This window comes from Mytilus edulis, chromosome 9, assembly GCF_963676685.1.
Source record: "Mytilus edulis chromosome 9, xbMytEdul2.2, whole genome shotgun sequence".
Taxonomy (NCBI): domain Eukaryota; kingdom Metazoa; phylum Mollusca; class Bivalvia; order Mytilida; family Mytilidae; genus Mytilus; species Mytilus edulis.
Genome location: NC_092352.1, coordinates 48210824 through 48225296, shown reverse-complemented (window position 1 = coordinate 48225296; position 14473 = coordinate 48210824). Strand labels below are relative to the sequence as shown.

At 31.5% G+C, this 14473-nt stretch overlaps 1 protein-coding gene across 1 annotated transcript in view; it reads left to right on the top strand.

Moving 5' to 3' along the window:
- Positions 1-14473, top strand: part of LOC139489733 (sushi, von Willebrand factor type A, EGF and pentraxin domain-containing protein 1-like) — a 24627-nt gene extending 10154 nt beyond the window's left edge. Inside the window, exons 12-28 of the mRNA XM_071276491.1 lie at positions 317-501; positions 1637-1922; positions 3235-3396; positions 3633-3794; positions 4349-4544; positions 5415-5584; positions 6227-6409; positions 7083-7313; positions 7653-7823; positions 8221-8424; positions 8844-9104; positions 9383-9565; positions 9878-10033; positions 10961-10993; positions 11436-11520; positions 12133-12234; positions 14036-14473. Of these exons, the coding sequence (XP_071132592.1) occupies positions 317-501; positions 1637-1922; positions 3235-3396; positions 3633-3794; positions 4349-4544; positions 5415-5584; positions 6227-6409; positions 7083-7313; positions 7653-7823; positions 8221-8424; positions 8844-9104; positions 9383-9565; positions 9878-10033; positions 10961-10993; positions 11436-11520; positions 12133-12234; positions 14036-14264 (2999 nt within the window). The 3' untranslated portion in view covers positions 14265-14473. The remainder of the gene's footprint in view (positions 1-316; positions 502-1636; positions 1923-3234; positions 3397-3632; positions 3795-4348; positions 4545-5414; positions 5585-6226; positions 6410-7082; positions 7314-7652; positions 7824-8220; positions 8425-8843; positions 9105-9382; positions 9566-9877; positions 10034-10960; positions 10994-11435; positions 11521-12132; positions 12235-14035) is intronic.

Genomic DNA, 14473 nt, shown 5'->3' with positions numbered 1-14473 from the left:
CAGTCCATTTTTATTTATTTTTCATGGTAAAATTTCATTAAACGAAAACAGTATCGTATGTAAAGGTCTTTCACGGTTAACAACATTACCGAATATGTCCTATTAGAATCGAAATAATTCATGGCAATCGTAGATTTGTTTTCATTTAATCATGAGTTGGGCATTTAGATCTGTATTTTACCCCTCGCTTACGCTCAGGGTAAAATAATCGAATATAAATGCCCAACCCTTGGTTAAATGAAAACAAATCTACGAATGCCATGAATTATTTCTAAATTATTCGTTAAACTATACTAAACATTGATCATTTTCGCAGATACATCTAACTCCAGGCGTAGATATGTTACTATGGAAGCTGAATTCTATTTTACGGGAAACTGCAACGATCCAGCAATTCAGGCTGAAATAAAGAAAAAATATATGACTGCCATAACAAATTCAGATTCCTTTCTAGTAAAGAAAATGTGCATGACTCCTGAATGCAATATTGGAAATGTGAAGGTATCTATAATACTAAAATTACGAGGTCCAATTTGTCAGCCGTCATCACGTAAAAACGACGAATCACAGAATTCAACTTTATATATAACTAATATAGTACAAAGGTGTAGATTAAAAATTACACCACTCCAGGCCCTTTTGTTTTCCACGTATTTAATATTGCCAATAATTAAGAAGTTCCGGGTCGAGTCCGCTACCGATACCAATAGTATATTCACCTGTTACCTATTACCTTATCTGTACGTTCCGCATCTGACAGGCGCACCACCAAACGTTGTATTCATGACTAATATGCTATATACACGGGTCATAACCACAGGGTTAATTTGACACTACTAAATTGTAAAATTGTTACCTATTGTAGTATTTTAATCAGTAAGACTTTCTAAGATAACAATACGAATACTAAAAATCTGGACTAAAAATAAGGCGTATAGGTACAGTTTTCAATTTGTTAGTGGACATGACGTAAAACAGCAAAGCAAAGAATTCAACTGTATTTATAACTTATATAGGACAATGCTGTTGATTAAAAAATACTCCATTCCAGGACCTTTTGTTATCCAAATAATTAATATTACCAATAACTGATAAGTTCCAGTTCAACGGGTTCAAACAGAAAGACTTGAAAGCAGAGAAAAACTGTGTATCTTATAATCGACATTACTTTATCAGATGACAATACTAATACTAAAATAAGGCTTGCGCATAATTATATATACTTTAATTCAGTCACGGACCCGTGATATCACGGGTGTGTTCTAGTTTCATTTAAAAATAACACAGAGGCATTTTGGTCAATTGTATCTAAGCGATTGGATGGAATCAGTTTGCCAAAATGGTATCCGTTGCAATAAAAATGTTTTCATAATATATGGAAAGGGCAAAGCGGTCATTTAATTGCAATATTTGTTTGTGTATTTTCAATAGCAAACTAGGTCCCAGGTATTTTCTACGAAAAACAAACTTAATGCTTTACTGGGGAGAGTTCCAGTATCATACATATTTGTTCTATTAAAGACATTCACATTTACTTGCGTTTATTGTATCATTTTTTTGTTGCATACTTGAATCAGCTTTCTTCGACGAATATATCATAATACTGATGCGATTGTGTGTTTGTTTCTGCATACAGGTAATTTGTCCAACAACATCAAAGAAAAGATCAATAGATAACATGAAAATAAATACAGACATATCTTTCGAGTCTGGAAATGGTACACTTACATCACAGCAATATGAAACAGAAGTGTATACTTATACAGAGTTTATGAATTCTTTAGAGACAGAATTAAAATCAGACAACTTCACTCTCGTCATACATGACCAGTATGCCCATCTTCTTGAAATGACATCAAATGACTTAAAACTAGATTGTCCTGACAATTCTGTTCCTGTATTCAGTACTTTGATTGCCTGTGGTAAGTTGTTTAAAACATGCGTGTTAATAGTTAATATTTTGTTAACGATGGTATCACAAAACCAAGAATAAGTGCATTGTCCCTGACATGATTTATAACCTATATTTTGTAAAAGAGAGACGAAAGATAACATAGGGTTATTCAAACTCATATTAGTGAAAGTTGGTACCTATTAAAACGTTTAAACACGCTGCATTTGTATGCACCTGTCCAAAGTCAGGAATCTTATGTTCAGTAGTTGTCGTTTGTTAATGTGGTTTAAAAGTGTTATGCGTTTCTCTTTTTTATATAGATTATACCGTTAGTTTTCCCATTTGAATGGTTTTACACTAGTTATTTTGGGGAACCCTTCATAGCTTGCTGTTTGGTGTGAGGTAAGGCTCCGTGTTAATGACCGTGCTTTTACCTGTAATGCTTTACTTTAACAAATTGTGAATTGGATGGAGAATTGTCTCATTGGCAATCAAACCACATCTTGTTATATCTATTGATAACGCCATATAAAAACAAAGACCACGAGACAAAAACAAATACAAAACACAACTTTGATAACTTTAGATATAGCAATACAAACACCACCAAATACAGGGGATACCAGATACACCGGAAGGATCTTTCTTTGACTAATATAGACAGTATTAAGAAAATAAGGTTCCAACTTTCTCTAGTAAAAATGCCTTTGAGGCTTTTTCTTCTTGGGTCTTTTTGGTTTCATAACTTCTCAAATATCAATTCAACTCTTTCATTGTAAGATTTGGTTTTGTGCGTTTCATGAAGTTATGACAGCGCCTCGGGCGCACCAAATGTATAAGGTGTTATTTAAAAAAAAACGGTACATTTGATTAAAAATGTATTGAAAACTGATTTCATAAGGTAGTTTCATTAAAAGGTGTATGGCCATCGGGTCGTAATTTTATGTATGAAATCTACATTATCTATTACGTTATAAATAAAGGCAACAGCAGTATACCACAGTTCAAAAGTTATAAATAGCTATAGATTGAAAGAGAATCCGGGCTACAAACTATAACCGATGAAAACGTATCAAATAGGAGATCGAAACAACGGAATAACAGAGCAACAGAAACATTGAAGTGCAACAAGAACAACCGCCAACATACATAGAAAAGGACTATTTAATAATAACTGATGGTAAAACATATCGCTAAGATGACAACACTACGTGACAGGAATACAGTACAGACAAACGCCAGAACACTTAGCATAACGAAAAAGACAACTAAATAGTATTATATTACATTGTTTTCTTAACTTAATTAATTTTGTTTGTATATTTTATTTTTATCATTAGTGCAATGCCCACCTGGCACGTTTTATGACGTCAGTTCAAAAACCTGCAGTACCTGTTCTAGAGGTTCATACCAACCACATTCTGCTCAGGATGACTGTATTCCGTGTCCATATACTCAGACAACAGCCAGAATTGGGGCTATTGATGTTTCAGAATGTGAAGGTACTCTTTAAATACATGAAATAACAGAAGAAGAATAAAGAAAACATGTGCAAACTGGGTTACTTTTAATAAACAAATCATTAGATATGCTTTGGTTTGAAATACTAAATTTTAGGGGTTTCTTTAACCATACAAAAATATGTAAGTCAATTAAAAAATTTAAATTCACTCAAACTAATTTGCAGAGTAAAATTTATTTAAAAGTCTTATAAAAAAGAAATGATATTGTATTGTAGATGCATGTGAACCTGGTACCTGGTCTTTGACTGGTATCCCACTATGTGTAGAATGTGATGTTGGTTATTACGAGAGCACCTATGGTTCTACAGTCTGTAAACAATGTCCAGGAAATCGTATTACATTGATGGAGAAAAGTGACAATGTATCGAATTGTGTTGGTAAGATATTGAAATTGTTTCATTATTTCTATATATGTCTTTTCTATTATTTGTTAAGTTATAATTTGTTTCTATTCGGTAATCTATCAACTGTTTATTTCGATAATCATCAAGAGTAGGAGCGTCAAGTTTCAGCAAGCACTGGATAATTAAATATATCCTATAATCTAAAGGAATATCTTATAAATTCATGAAAAAGGCTGTTCCATAAATAGGTAATATAGTACATGAATATAAATAATAGAGCAATATAAATAAACTCATCATAGATATCAGGATTACATTTTATATTTACGCCAGACGCGCGTTTCGTCTACAAATACTCATCAATGACGCTTGAAAACAAAAAAAAGTTTTAAAAAGGCCAAATAAACGTTTTTGTATACATACAGCTATTTCAGGAATGAAGCAATATTTTCGATTACAAAATACTATTTCAAATTCTGAAATGTTTAGAAAGACTTCCAGAGGGAATTGTATAAGACAGTGTATGAATATATACGGAGCATATTCTTAAAATGGTTACAAGAACGATTAACATATTTTTTATTCAGATTATGATGTTGTTTTCCCAAACAGCACAGAAACTGCCTACACAGAGCTGCAAGTTACAGATATTCCACTTCAAACACCATTTGTGGTGACTTTTCATATACATTGTCATACTAAATGTCAAGGAACCTTTTTCAGTATGATTACTTCTGCATCTGACCATATAGAAATGACGTCTAGTTTGCTAACTATTAACACGTAAGAGGGAATTTATTATTCCGCTTTTTACTTATTAAATAACTAATCGAAGAATTCAAATAGAGAAAAATATTCAACGAACAACTATTTATTCACAAAGGCTCGTAAATTAATGGAGAGTGTTGTTCTGTTACTAGTTGAATATTTGATATTTGAATTCTTTGATTAGTTATTCTTTTTTGTCACATTGACAAATGGGTCTTTTTCTAAAATCTAAGTAGAAAATGTAAGGAACTATTTCTTTTTCTAAGCATTCACAATTTGTTATCCGACGTCTTGACTTTATTTATTTTACATATGAAATTATCGGTTTTTATTTCACTGGGAAATGTAATTAATTGCGACCAATGTGATTTTTATTAAATTGATATGTTATGATTATTTCCAATTGTAAAATGTATCAATGTTTAAAATTGATATGTTATAATTATACTATATTGTCAAATGTATCAAGAGTTTAACAAATAAAGATAAGATTACATTTTGTATAACAAAAGCCAAACCAAATAACAAAAATATTTCAACAAATAAACAAAACAAAAACAGACAAAAGAGATAAAAAGAAAGAAAAAACAACAACATAATCAGTAAAAAATGATGCTATCTAATAGACGAACTCCGATCAAAATCTGGTAAATTTAAAGGCCATAGAAAGGTCACCATATATTGTTTCACATGTTTTCTTCTTAATGATGTATAGTGATGAAAAGCTGATATGACTCAAATTTTGTAAGGGTAAAATCTTTAAACAAAAAACCAGAAAGGTTAAAAATGTGCACCAAACATCGACAAAGCTGTTGGTGCCTAATTAAAACCCAATCATTATTACATATGTACATGTAGTTCTATTTTTTATTTTTATTTTCACAGAGACACGTTTGCTGCTTTTGACAATCTGGACTTTTCAAAGAAATGGTTTCACATTGCATTACACATCAGTAGAAATGAGAGTTCCTTATTTTTGGATGGAGAGATGCTTAAAGCATATGTAAACAACATAGATCTATCTCAGAATGTTGACTTAAATATTACTTTAGGAGGTATGTTCAATATTGTCAGTATATGTCCAAATGACGTTTGTTTTGAATAGCGTTAGTTGTGCTGTTAATGAAATGGGCGGATCATCAGTTAAAAGTGTATCTGACGTAAGTTTGGTTGTAACCTTCTTTATTTGTAGTTCAGAAGCATTGAATCAGATAACGTTATCAAGAATACCGAAAAAAAGGCAAAGACCGTTTTGACTTTTATCGGTATAAGCATGAAAATATGAAATCAAGATCTGTTTAAAAGTGTTTGATTTATGTTAGACTTCTAAAAAAAAACGCACATTTTCCCCAATTCTTTGCCATAGAAGTGAGAACATAAGATAACATATAAGTACATAAGAATTGAACACAAATAATGAACACTTTACATATACAAAATATTCTCATGAAGACCACACTACAGATTTGATTTCTTTTTGACTCTCTCCATCAGCTGTATATTTAAATGCGTTGCATTATTATTTTTCTTTACATGATTGATATTTTAAAAAGATTAACGTCGTACATGTACCAGATTCATTTCTCCTTTGACTTGTAAATGATTGTTCACATTAGTTTGACCTTTATTTTGAAATGCATATGACATGTATGATCCAAGTGAAAACTAGTAGCATACATGATATATTTATTCTTCAGGAGATGACTTTATTGGGGCTATTTCACAGTTCAGCATAGTTTCCCAGCAAAGCTATATAAATAATGAACATTGGTATTCGAAATGCGAAAGTGAAGGTGTGCCTTCTGGATTCGTCAACTGGAATGAGTTTGCTTATAGCAATCTGATAAATGGCTACATTAACATCCCCTCCAAATGTGATGGCAAGTATAAATGATTTGGTTTTTTGTTATTAGTACATATAGTAACGCTATTGCTACATGTACGTATTTTTTTTGGAAAAAATACATATAATTTGCTAACGAGCACTTCAACATTTTAAGAATGGATATATAACAAAAATTCAGACTACCATAGATGTTAGTTGGTGTTTCCTTTTGATCCTGAAATTTCTATGGACTCGTATATGAGCCATAAAAAACATATGGTCATGATGTACGTATGATTATCATGATAATAATGTTCCTCCATAATTATTTTTTTCTTTCTTTATGATTTATTGTATTGTAACTTCTGTTCTTGTTGTAGGAGGATTTTTTTTCCTTTTCCGTTTAAATAGTTATCAAAAGTACCAGGATTATAATTTTATACGCCAGACGCGCGTTTCGTCTACACAAGACTCATCAGTGACGCTCATATCAAAATAGTTAAAAAAACCAAATGAATACAAAGTTGAAGAGCATTGAGGACCCAAATTCCAAAAAGTTGTGCCAAATACGGCTAAGGTAATCTACTCCTGGGGTAAGAAAATCCTTAGTTTTTCGAAAAATTCAAAGTTTTGTAGACAGAAAATTTATAAAAATGACCATATAATTGATATACAACCAGTCATTGAATTCATTTCAATCATTCATTCATATCGTTTATGTTTTTCAGACTATAATGAGTGCCAATTGAATCCCTGTGTGAATGGAAGCTGCACTGACAAACTTGGAGGATACACTTGCGTTTGTGATATTGGTTTTACGGGCAGTAACTGTGATACAAATATTGATGACTGCGTTGCACATGCCTGTCAAAATAATGCAACATGTATAGATGAAGTCAATGATTATTCGTGTGCATGTGACTATCAGTATACAGGAGAGTTATGTGAAATTGCAATGGGTAAATACATTTTGAAGCCACCAATGGCAATATATCTTATTCGAAGTTCTTTAAATATGATTTAGATAATAAAATACAAGCATATTTCATATACAGAGTGGTGACCTTATAGTTAATTCATTCAATAGTAGAATATTTCAGTCGTTCGTCATATTTTTCTCAACATCTTACAAACAACAATATATCAATCTTTACCATGTTCTTCATTTTTTGATATATAATGTATTAATAAACTGTATCAATTGATAATAATGGGTTTAAAAAAGACAGGTGCATATGAAGAAATGCTTCAATATTAAGGATGTATTGTTTACCTTTCTAATTATATTTTTTTTTTAGTCGACGGCAGTTGGTCTGACTGGGATAACTGGACAGAATGTTCTGTAAGTTGCGGTAACGGAACAATCCAACGTCGACGAGCATGCGCAGATCCCCTTCCAGATAATGGAGGAAAACTATGCGAAGGATCAGATACAGAAATTGAATTATGCAGCTTAGAACCTTGCCGAGGTACTGTCTTATCTTTTTTATGATGCATTGCTGAACATGAGTTATTAATACTTGCAAATTTAATTTCCTTTAAGTGAGTACGTCCTACATTTGAATCGGATATTATACTTGATTGGCATGCTTTTATTGAAAAACTGTTGATATAAGTTCTGGTATAAAATATTCGCAAAAAGAAGCACAAGACAAAGAAGGTTTACAACATTCCTAGAAAAACACATTAGAGAAGGAGTTTGAACTTTCAGCATATTCTTACTATCAAAGCTGTTAATGAAATATAAAAAAGAAATTTCAAAATTAAAACACAGATTAACATGGTTATGTCCTATTTGTTACCTAACATTTTAAATGATTTATCCAAGGCAAAGTTTCTTAATTTTTCTAAAAAAAATAATTATAGAATGCACAGTGCTGATTGAACCGAAAAACTCCACCTTGTCATGTGTTAACAATAGCAACACAATTACATGTGTGTTAAATTGTGACGAAGGATTTGACTATGACCACGATGTAAAAGACGAATACGTTTGTGGAAACGAAACATATTATTACTGGGACTTTCAGACAAATGATAACCCGTATGGTCGACTACCACATTGTACAGGTAATAGATTCACAGATATAATTGAATTTTTTAGGGGTAACAGTTGAATATATTAAATTTGTCAAAGACACCTAACATTAAAAGATCAAGTACTAGTGTTCATCGTCTGTTAAAGTATCAGAAGTAGTCAATTTAAAGTGATATAAATTGAAAATATTTAGTAGATATACGATGTTAAGGACATAATGTGTTTTGATCTGCGCGTATATCTGTTATTTTGTTATATCGGTCAATATCGGGCTAAAGTTCTGAGGTTAGATAACATAGTTGTGAGCCTATACATTTAAAACTTAGTACTCATGTTCAATATTCTGTGAACTCATAATGAAAATAATAAATGCAAACTAATTATTTATACTCTGATGTTGCGGTTGATTGAATTTGTATCATATGTGTGTATACTTTTATTCTAATTACAGAGGTTGTTCAATCATTCAAGATGCACGTTGATCATTCCGCGTATTACGACTTGGAGGAATGTGATACGCTATCAATTGCTGAAATCGAAAACAAGATAACTGCTAGAATCGAGTCAGCTACACAGCAACTCACATGTGTCACGTCAAACATCTGTACGATGTCTACCAATGATGTAATAAATTGTGATATTTCACGGAAAAAACGAGACACTAACAATTTCGTTGGTTTCACCTTGACATTGTCATGTGATACGACTACACGTAAGTAATTTATCATGCATAACAAAATGAATAGACCAAAGTATCTAAACAAAACTTGTTATCTAGTTACTACAGAAATAGTTTTAAAACTGACATGAACATGATTGTTATTTATCATAGTATGCTAAAATCTTTACCAATGCCGGGAAAAAGAGTAATCTAGGTAAAGTCACAAAAGAAACGATTCCAACTCATGAACAAATTTTCATTGAATATTAAAATATAGTTTCGTATAGATGTCTAGTCTTGGTGTGTGATTGAATCAATTTAAATTTCAGATGGAACAGATACCTGTTTTTACGGATTAGAAGACGCCGTTACAGAACTTGAAGAATTGGAAAATGGAAATGAGTTAGATCTTCTGCACAATAGTATCATATACAAAATAGTACAGAACAGTTCCTCATCAGACAGCAGTCTAAATTGTCCATCCGGAACAATTCCATTTATTGCATATTGCGGTAATGATTTTCCATAGTAATTTTTATAAGAAAAAAACAAATATTTGAATAAATCTTTTTTGTAATACTAGTACTTTTTTAATACTCTTCAGAACTATAAATAAACAAAAACGAAACATGTATTGTCCTATAGTCTCATAGGTAGTCATACCAAATAAATATATCGATTGTCAACAATGATCATGTAACCTTTGTCTGAAAATTATTGCCGGATTTGGTAAAATGTCTCTGCTATTATATAAGAAACCGTCCATAGAGAACTGCTATATATAATATATATTCTAATTTGCAATATTTTGATTTTCATTTTAGTACCTTGTAGCATTGGTCATTACTATTCCAACGAAGAATGTCTGTCATGTGCTAAAGGAACATATCAAGATCAAACAGGTCAAACATTCTGTTTTTCGTGTCCCAAGGGAATGACCACGGAAGGAACGGATTCTGTGTCTATTGATGACTGTAATGGTATGAATGATAAACAAAAAACTGAATGAATGAATTTGCAGTTAAACCTCCTCTTTTACAAAACAAAAATTACTTTTTTTCTGTCTTTTTACACTTTTTTCGCTGACAATTTTTACTTTTGACCGTGAATAACATTTAAAATGGATTGATATTTTATACCAATTTGTACACTGAAAAATGGAGACCATATGTTATAAAATTTCTACATTTGCTTAGGAAGTAATTCGACGTGTTAAATTGAAACGGAGTTAAATACAGTTAATGTGTTTAGTGGTATAACGATCCTATACTTCGGACGCCATCACAAGTTATAAGGAATAACAATTCACAAACGATATCGGATATGTTCTGTACGTCGAAACTACAATCCCCTTCCCTTTCATGAATGTGAACTGCCGAATTAGACTATTTGCCTGTTTTGTAATAACATGAGCAATACGGGTGTCACATGTGGAGCAGGATCTGGTTACCCTTTCGGAGCACCTAAGATCACCCTAAGTTTTTGGTGGGGTCATGTTGCTAAGTCTCTTAGTTTTCTACGTTGTGTCTTGTGTACTATTATTTGTCTGGTTTTTTTTGTTTTTTTTTAGTCATGACGTTGTCAGTTTATTTTCTATCTATGAGTTTGACTGTCCCTCATGTAACTTTCGCCCCTCCGTCATATATAATTTAAGTACGAACTGTGGAAATATAATAAACAGTGACGTTCAGAACTTCTGAAATTGAGGAATTAAAGTCATTAGATATAGGAGGATGTGGTATGAGTGCCAATGAGACAATTCTCCATACAAGTCACAATTTATAAAAGTAATTCCAGGAATACTTACTGTTTTCTGAGATTAGCCAATATTTAACATAAAACTGAAATGTCTTTTCTTTTGACAATGTGTTATTCAACGTATAGAATTTTTATTTTATCTATTTCAGTACCTACGCCTATATCTAGCGAGGAAAATAAGTGTGAGTATTCATAATGATAAATCTTTAAAAAGAAAACCAATTGAACAAATTATTTTTATTTACACAAACAAAATTAATCATGTTTATTACATGGTTCTTTTTTCTTACAAAAGTTTGTGTAAAAAATTTACATATTCAGATATTCAAATGTGCTCAGTGAGTGGCTTATGTACTAGTGTGCGTTTTAAAACGACGTACATAGATTTAGAATATTACGTTGTTCGTGCTTGTGAGATTATCTATGCTACAATTAAAGAAGTTGGTGAAAATACTATTACTTTGTACATTTTTTTTTATTATCACTTTTGAATTTATACATTGATTTGGAATGGTTTGGAAATTTTTGACCTTTTGTAAATCAAGTCTAGACTGTTATAAGCTCTTCGTCTATTTGTGTAATTTAAGGTATTCAAGTTTAAGGTATTTTACCATTTTATTTCAGTGCCAATCATTTTAGCAGTATGTATCAGTACTCCAATTATAGTTATTATGGTTGTTGTCATTATGGTGATTTGTAGACAAAAGGGGTATGTTGCATAATTTAATGTTTAGTTACAATCCCCTGAGGAAAATCACCAATTGATCAATTTACAATTTTTTTAATACAATTGTATTACACGACATATATTTTAGCTTTGCGTTATCCTTTAAAATGAATAATTAAGTCGTGCTCAGCCAATCCAAATTTCGTTTAGTATTAACCTGACCCTCGAGCTTACAGATATACTTTGTGTGCTAAGAAAAAATTCAAAAATAGTGTATATCAATGTTTTATACATTCCATGTTTGTATTTACACTCTTACATGTGTCATAAGAACCGAAATCGGATTAATACCATATTCACTAGTTGTCCGAAACATTGTAATTTTATCCTGTACAAAACAATTGATGACTGATAATTTGATATTTTAAATGAATATCTTAAAAAATGCCCGTTCAATTTCTCTAATAGATTTTTTTCACATTTGTCTTACCAATTTTAAACGACCAAATAAGAGATAAAAAAAAAAGGGAAAGCACACACGACAGGAGTTCGCGTTATTCGTTGTTTAAGCTCACAAGTTCGTTACATTTGACACAGAAATGTGTGTCCACGTTAGTGTCAAATGTTCAAGGAAGTTTCAATTTCTATTTTTAGAATTTTGAAATCCTACAAAAAGGGATTTGAACAGAATGAAAGCAACAAATTTAAAAGTCAATCCGATAAAGTTGGAAAACCTCGATTGAACCCTATGACGATGTAAGTATTCAATAGATTATGCACATACATGAATCATAAATACTACGCTGAAACTAGTTTAAATCAGACTCGTATTTTGTCTCAAGACTGACAGTGAGGGTTGATTGCAAACTAAAATACGAAAGTATTAAATGTAGTGTATTACTACTATATAAAGTCCTTAATAAGAATTGCGAAAAACAAAATTTTTGTAAACAGTCAATTTATATCTATATTACCATATAAATGATATATCAAGTCAACACAGATAGACGTGCTCACTACGGAAGCATTCAAACAGAGCTGAAAATAAACTCATCATGATAGTTTCTTGGTCAGATGAAACGCGCAAAAATGTGTAGCAGAAAAAAATACCAAAATTCAAGGCAAATTCAAATATATACAGGTCCATAATGTCGGACGAAATCAAACACTATCAATCAACAGAACAAGAGAAAACAGCTGCCATATTCCCAACTTGATTTCGGAATAAAATGTGGGTTGAACATAGTTTTATAGCTTTTTCTGTTGTTGTCTGTTCTATGGTTTGGTTGTGTCTATTTGACATATTCCCCATTTCTATTCTCAATTTTATTTTAAAACTCAAACTTGTATGACAATTGTTTATTGTTCCGGTATATTCACAAAATTTGATGAGCAACCCAAACAGATAGATAAGTTCATATGGCAATAATTGAAAACCAGCTGCCAAAAATCACCGACGTACAACATCACTGATTGAAAGATTTGAACACACTTTCAAATTAATCGAACATATACTTCAAATTATTTTAATCCCACTGTAACTTTGTTTATTTGATGACGACTTTAACAGGTAAGCACAGCCATGAATATTGATGGCAAAACTCAGAAATACTAGTGAATCAATTAAGACTCACTCAGTCCAGCTTCTTTAAAGTTCATGCAGTGTCGGTTTTGAAGACATGCTAGTGTATCAGAAGTTAATTAATGAGTTGACGCATGAAAAATGCCGTAAATAGAATAAATATAGAAATGAGGCACACATCCTTTTTCCAATCTAAATTAATTTCTGTTATTTGAATACACTATCGTTACAACTTATTCTGATGGGCATTATGGCAATGACTGTTTTCACAATCCAAAATTCAATATCAAAGAAAATAAAGGAACAAGCATTAATTATGATAGCATTTTATGGTAAAACATAGTCCCGATAGTATTTTGTCCTAAAACATAGTCCCTAGCGAATTCCGGTTTGTATATACACTACAGTAAAACAAATTTTGTATTGGAGCCAGTCTGAGATATGAAAACTACTGATTTTTGGTTGATGATTCAATTATTTGAATAAAAAAGGACATGAATTCTTGCACTGTTGATTGGTGCAGAAATTTTTTATTTATATTACACTGGCTATAAGCATGATTAATTATTGCTTGACGGGATCGTAAACTCGCAAAACCGAGTATAATCGATTTTCTGAGTTCGACCTGACCTGTTAACTGTACACCAATATTGCTTTCAATTATCATGATTATTTTATATAATATAAGACCTAGTCGTTTTTTGGCATTGTTTGTAGATTTTATCTGAAAACCAAGTTTATAAGATTTACGCTACATTTTAAAACCGATCAGAACTTAATAGCAAGGCATATCACGAATTAATTTGTATTACAAGCAAAGTTTTATATGTTCTCCATCCAAACATTTGAACTCGTTTGTATCCAATTAAGATAGAAAAAAAACACCTGTCTTTCGAGCATACCTCAGTCAATATCATACTTTTCATTTATTGTATTTTAAATATACATCACTAATTTGTATTTATATTTTTTTAGAAAATCTGTTCAAAGTAGCTATTTCAATAATGATGGATTTGAATTTGACACAATCAGATCAGGAATAAGCTCTCCGCCTCCTGTTAGCTACTCTTTCTCCCCAACAAAACCGAAGCATGCCGAAGCCAAAAATATTTCAAATCTATCAGAAGATGAAGCTGGGCGGCCAATTTCACCGAGAGAATGTTGGACACCAGAATCTGTGAATGACATTGACGTAGATTGTTGATGATACAAAGATAAACCATTACTTAATATTTTGTAGTATTGTAATACGTCTCCCAAACTCTCTTTGTGTAGCTTGGAACCATATCATTTGATAGATAATATTGTATATATATTATAAACTAGAATAAACCTTGTCAACGTACATTCAGCAGAAGAAATGAGTTATAATCATTAACGAGATTTGACCGTGAATAAATATAAGATCCCCAG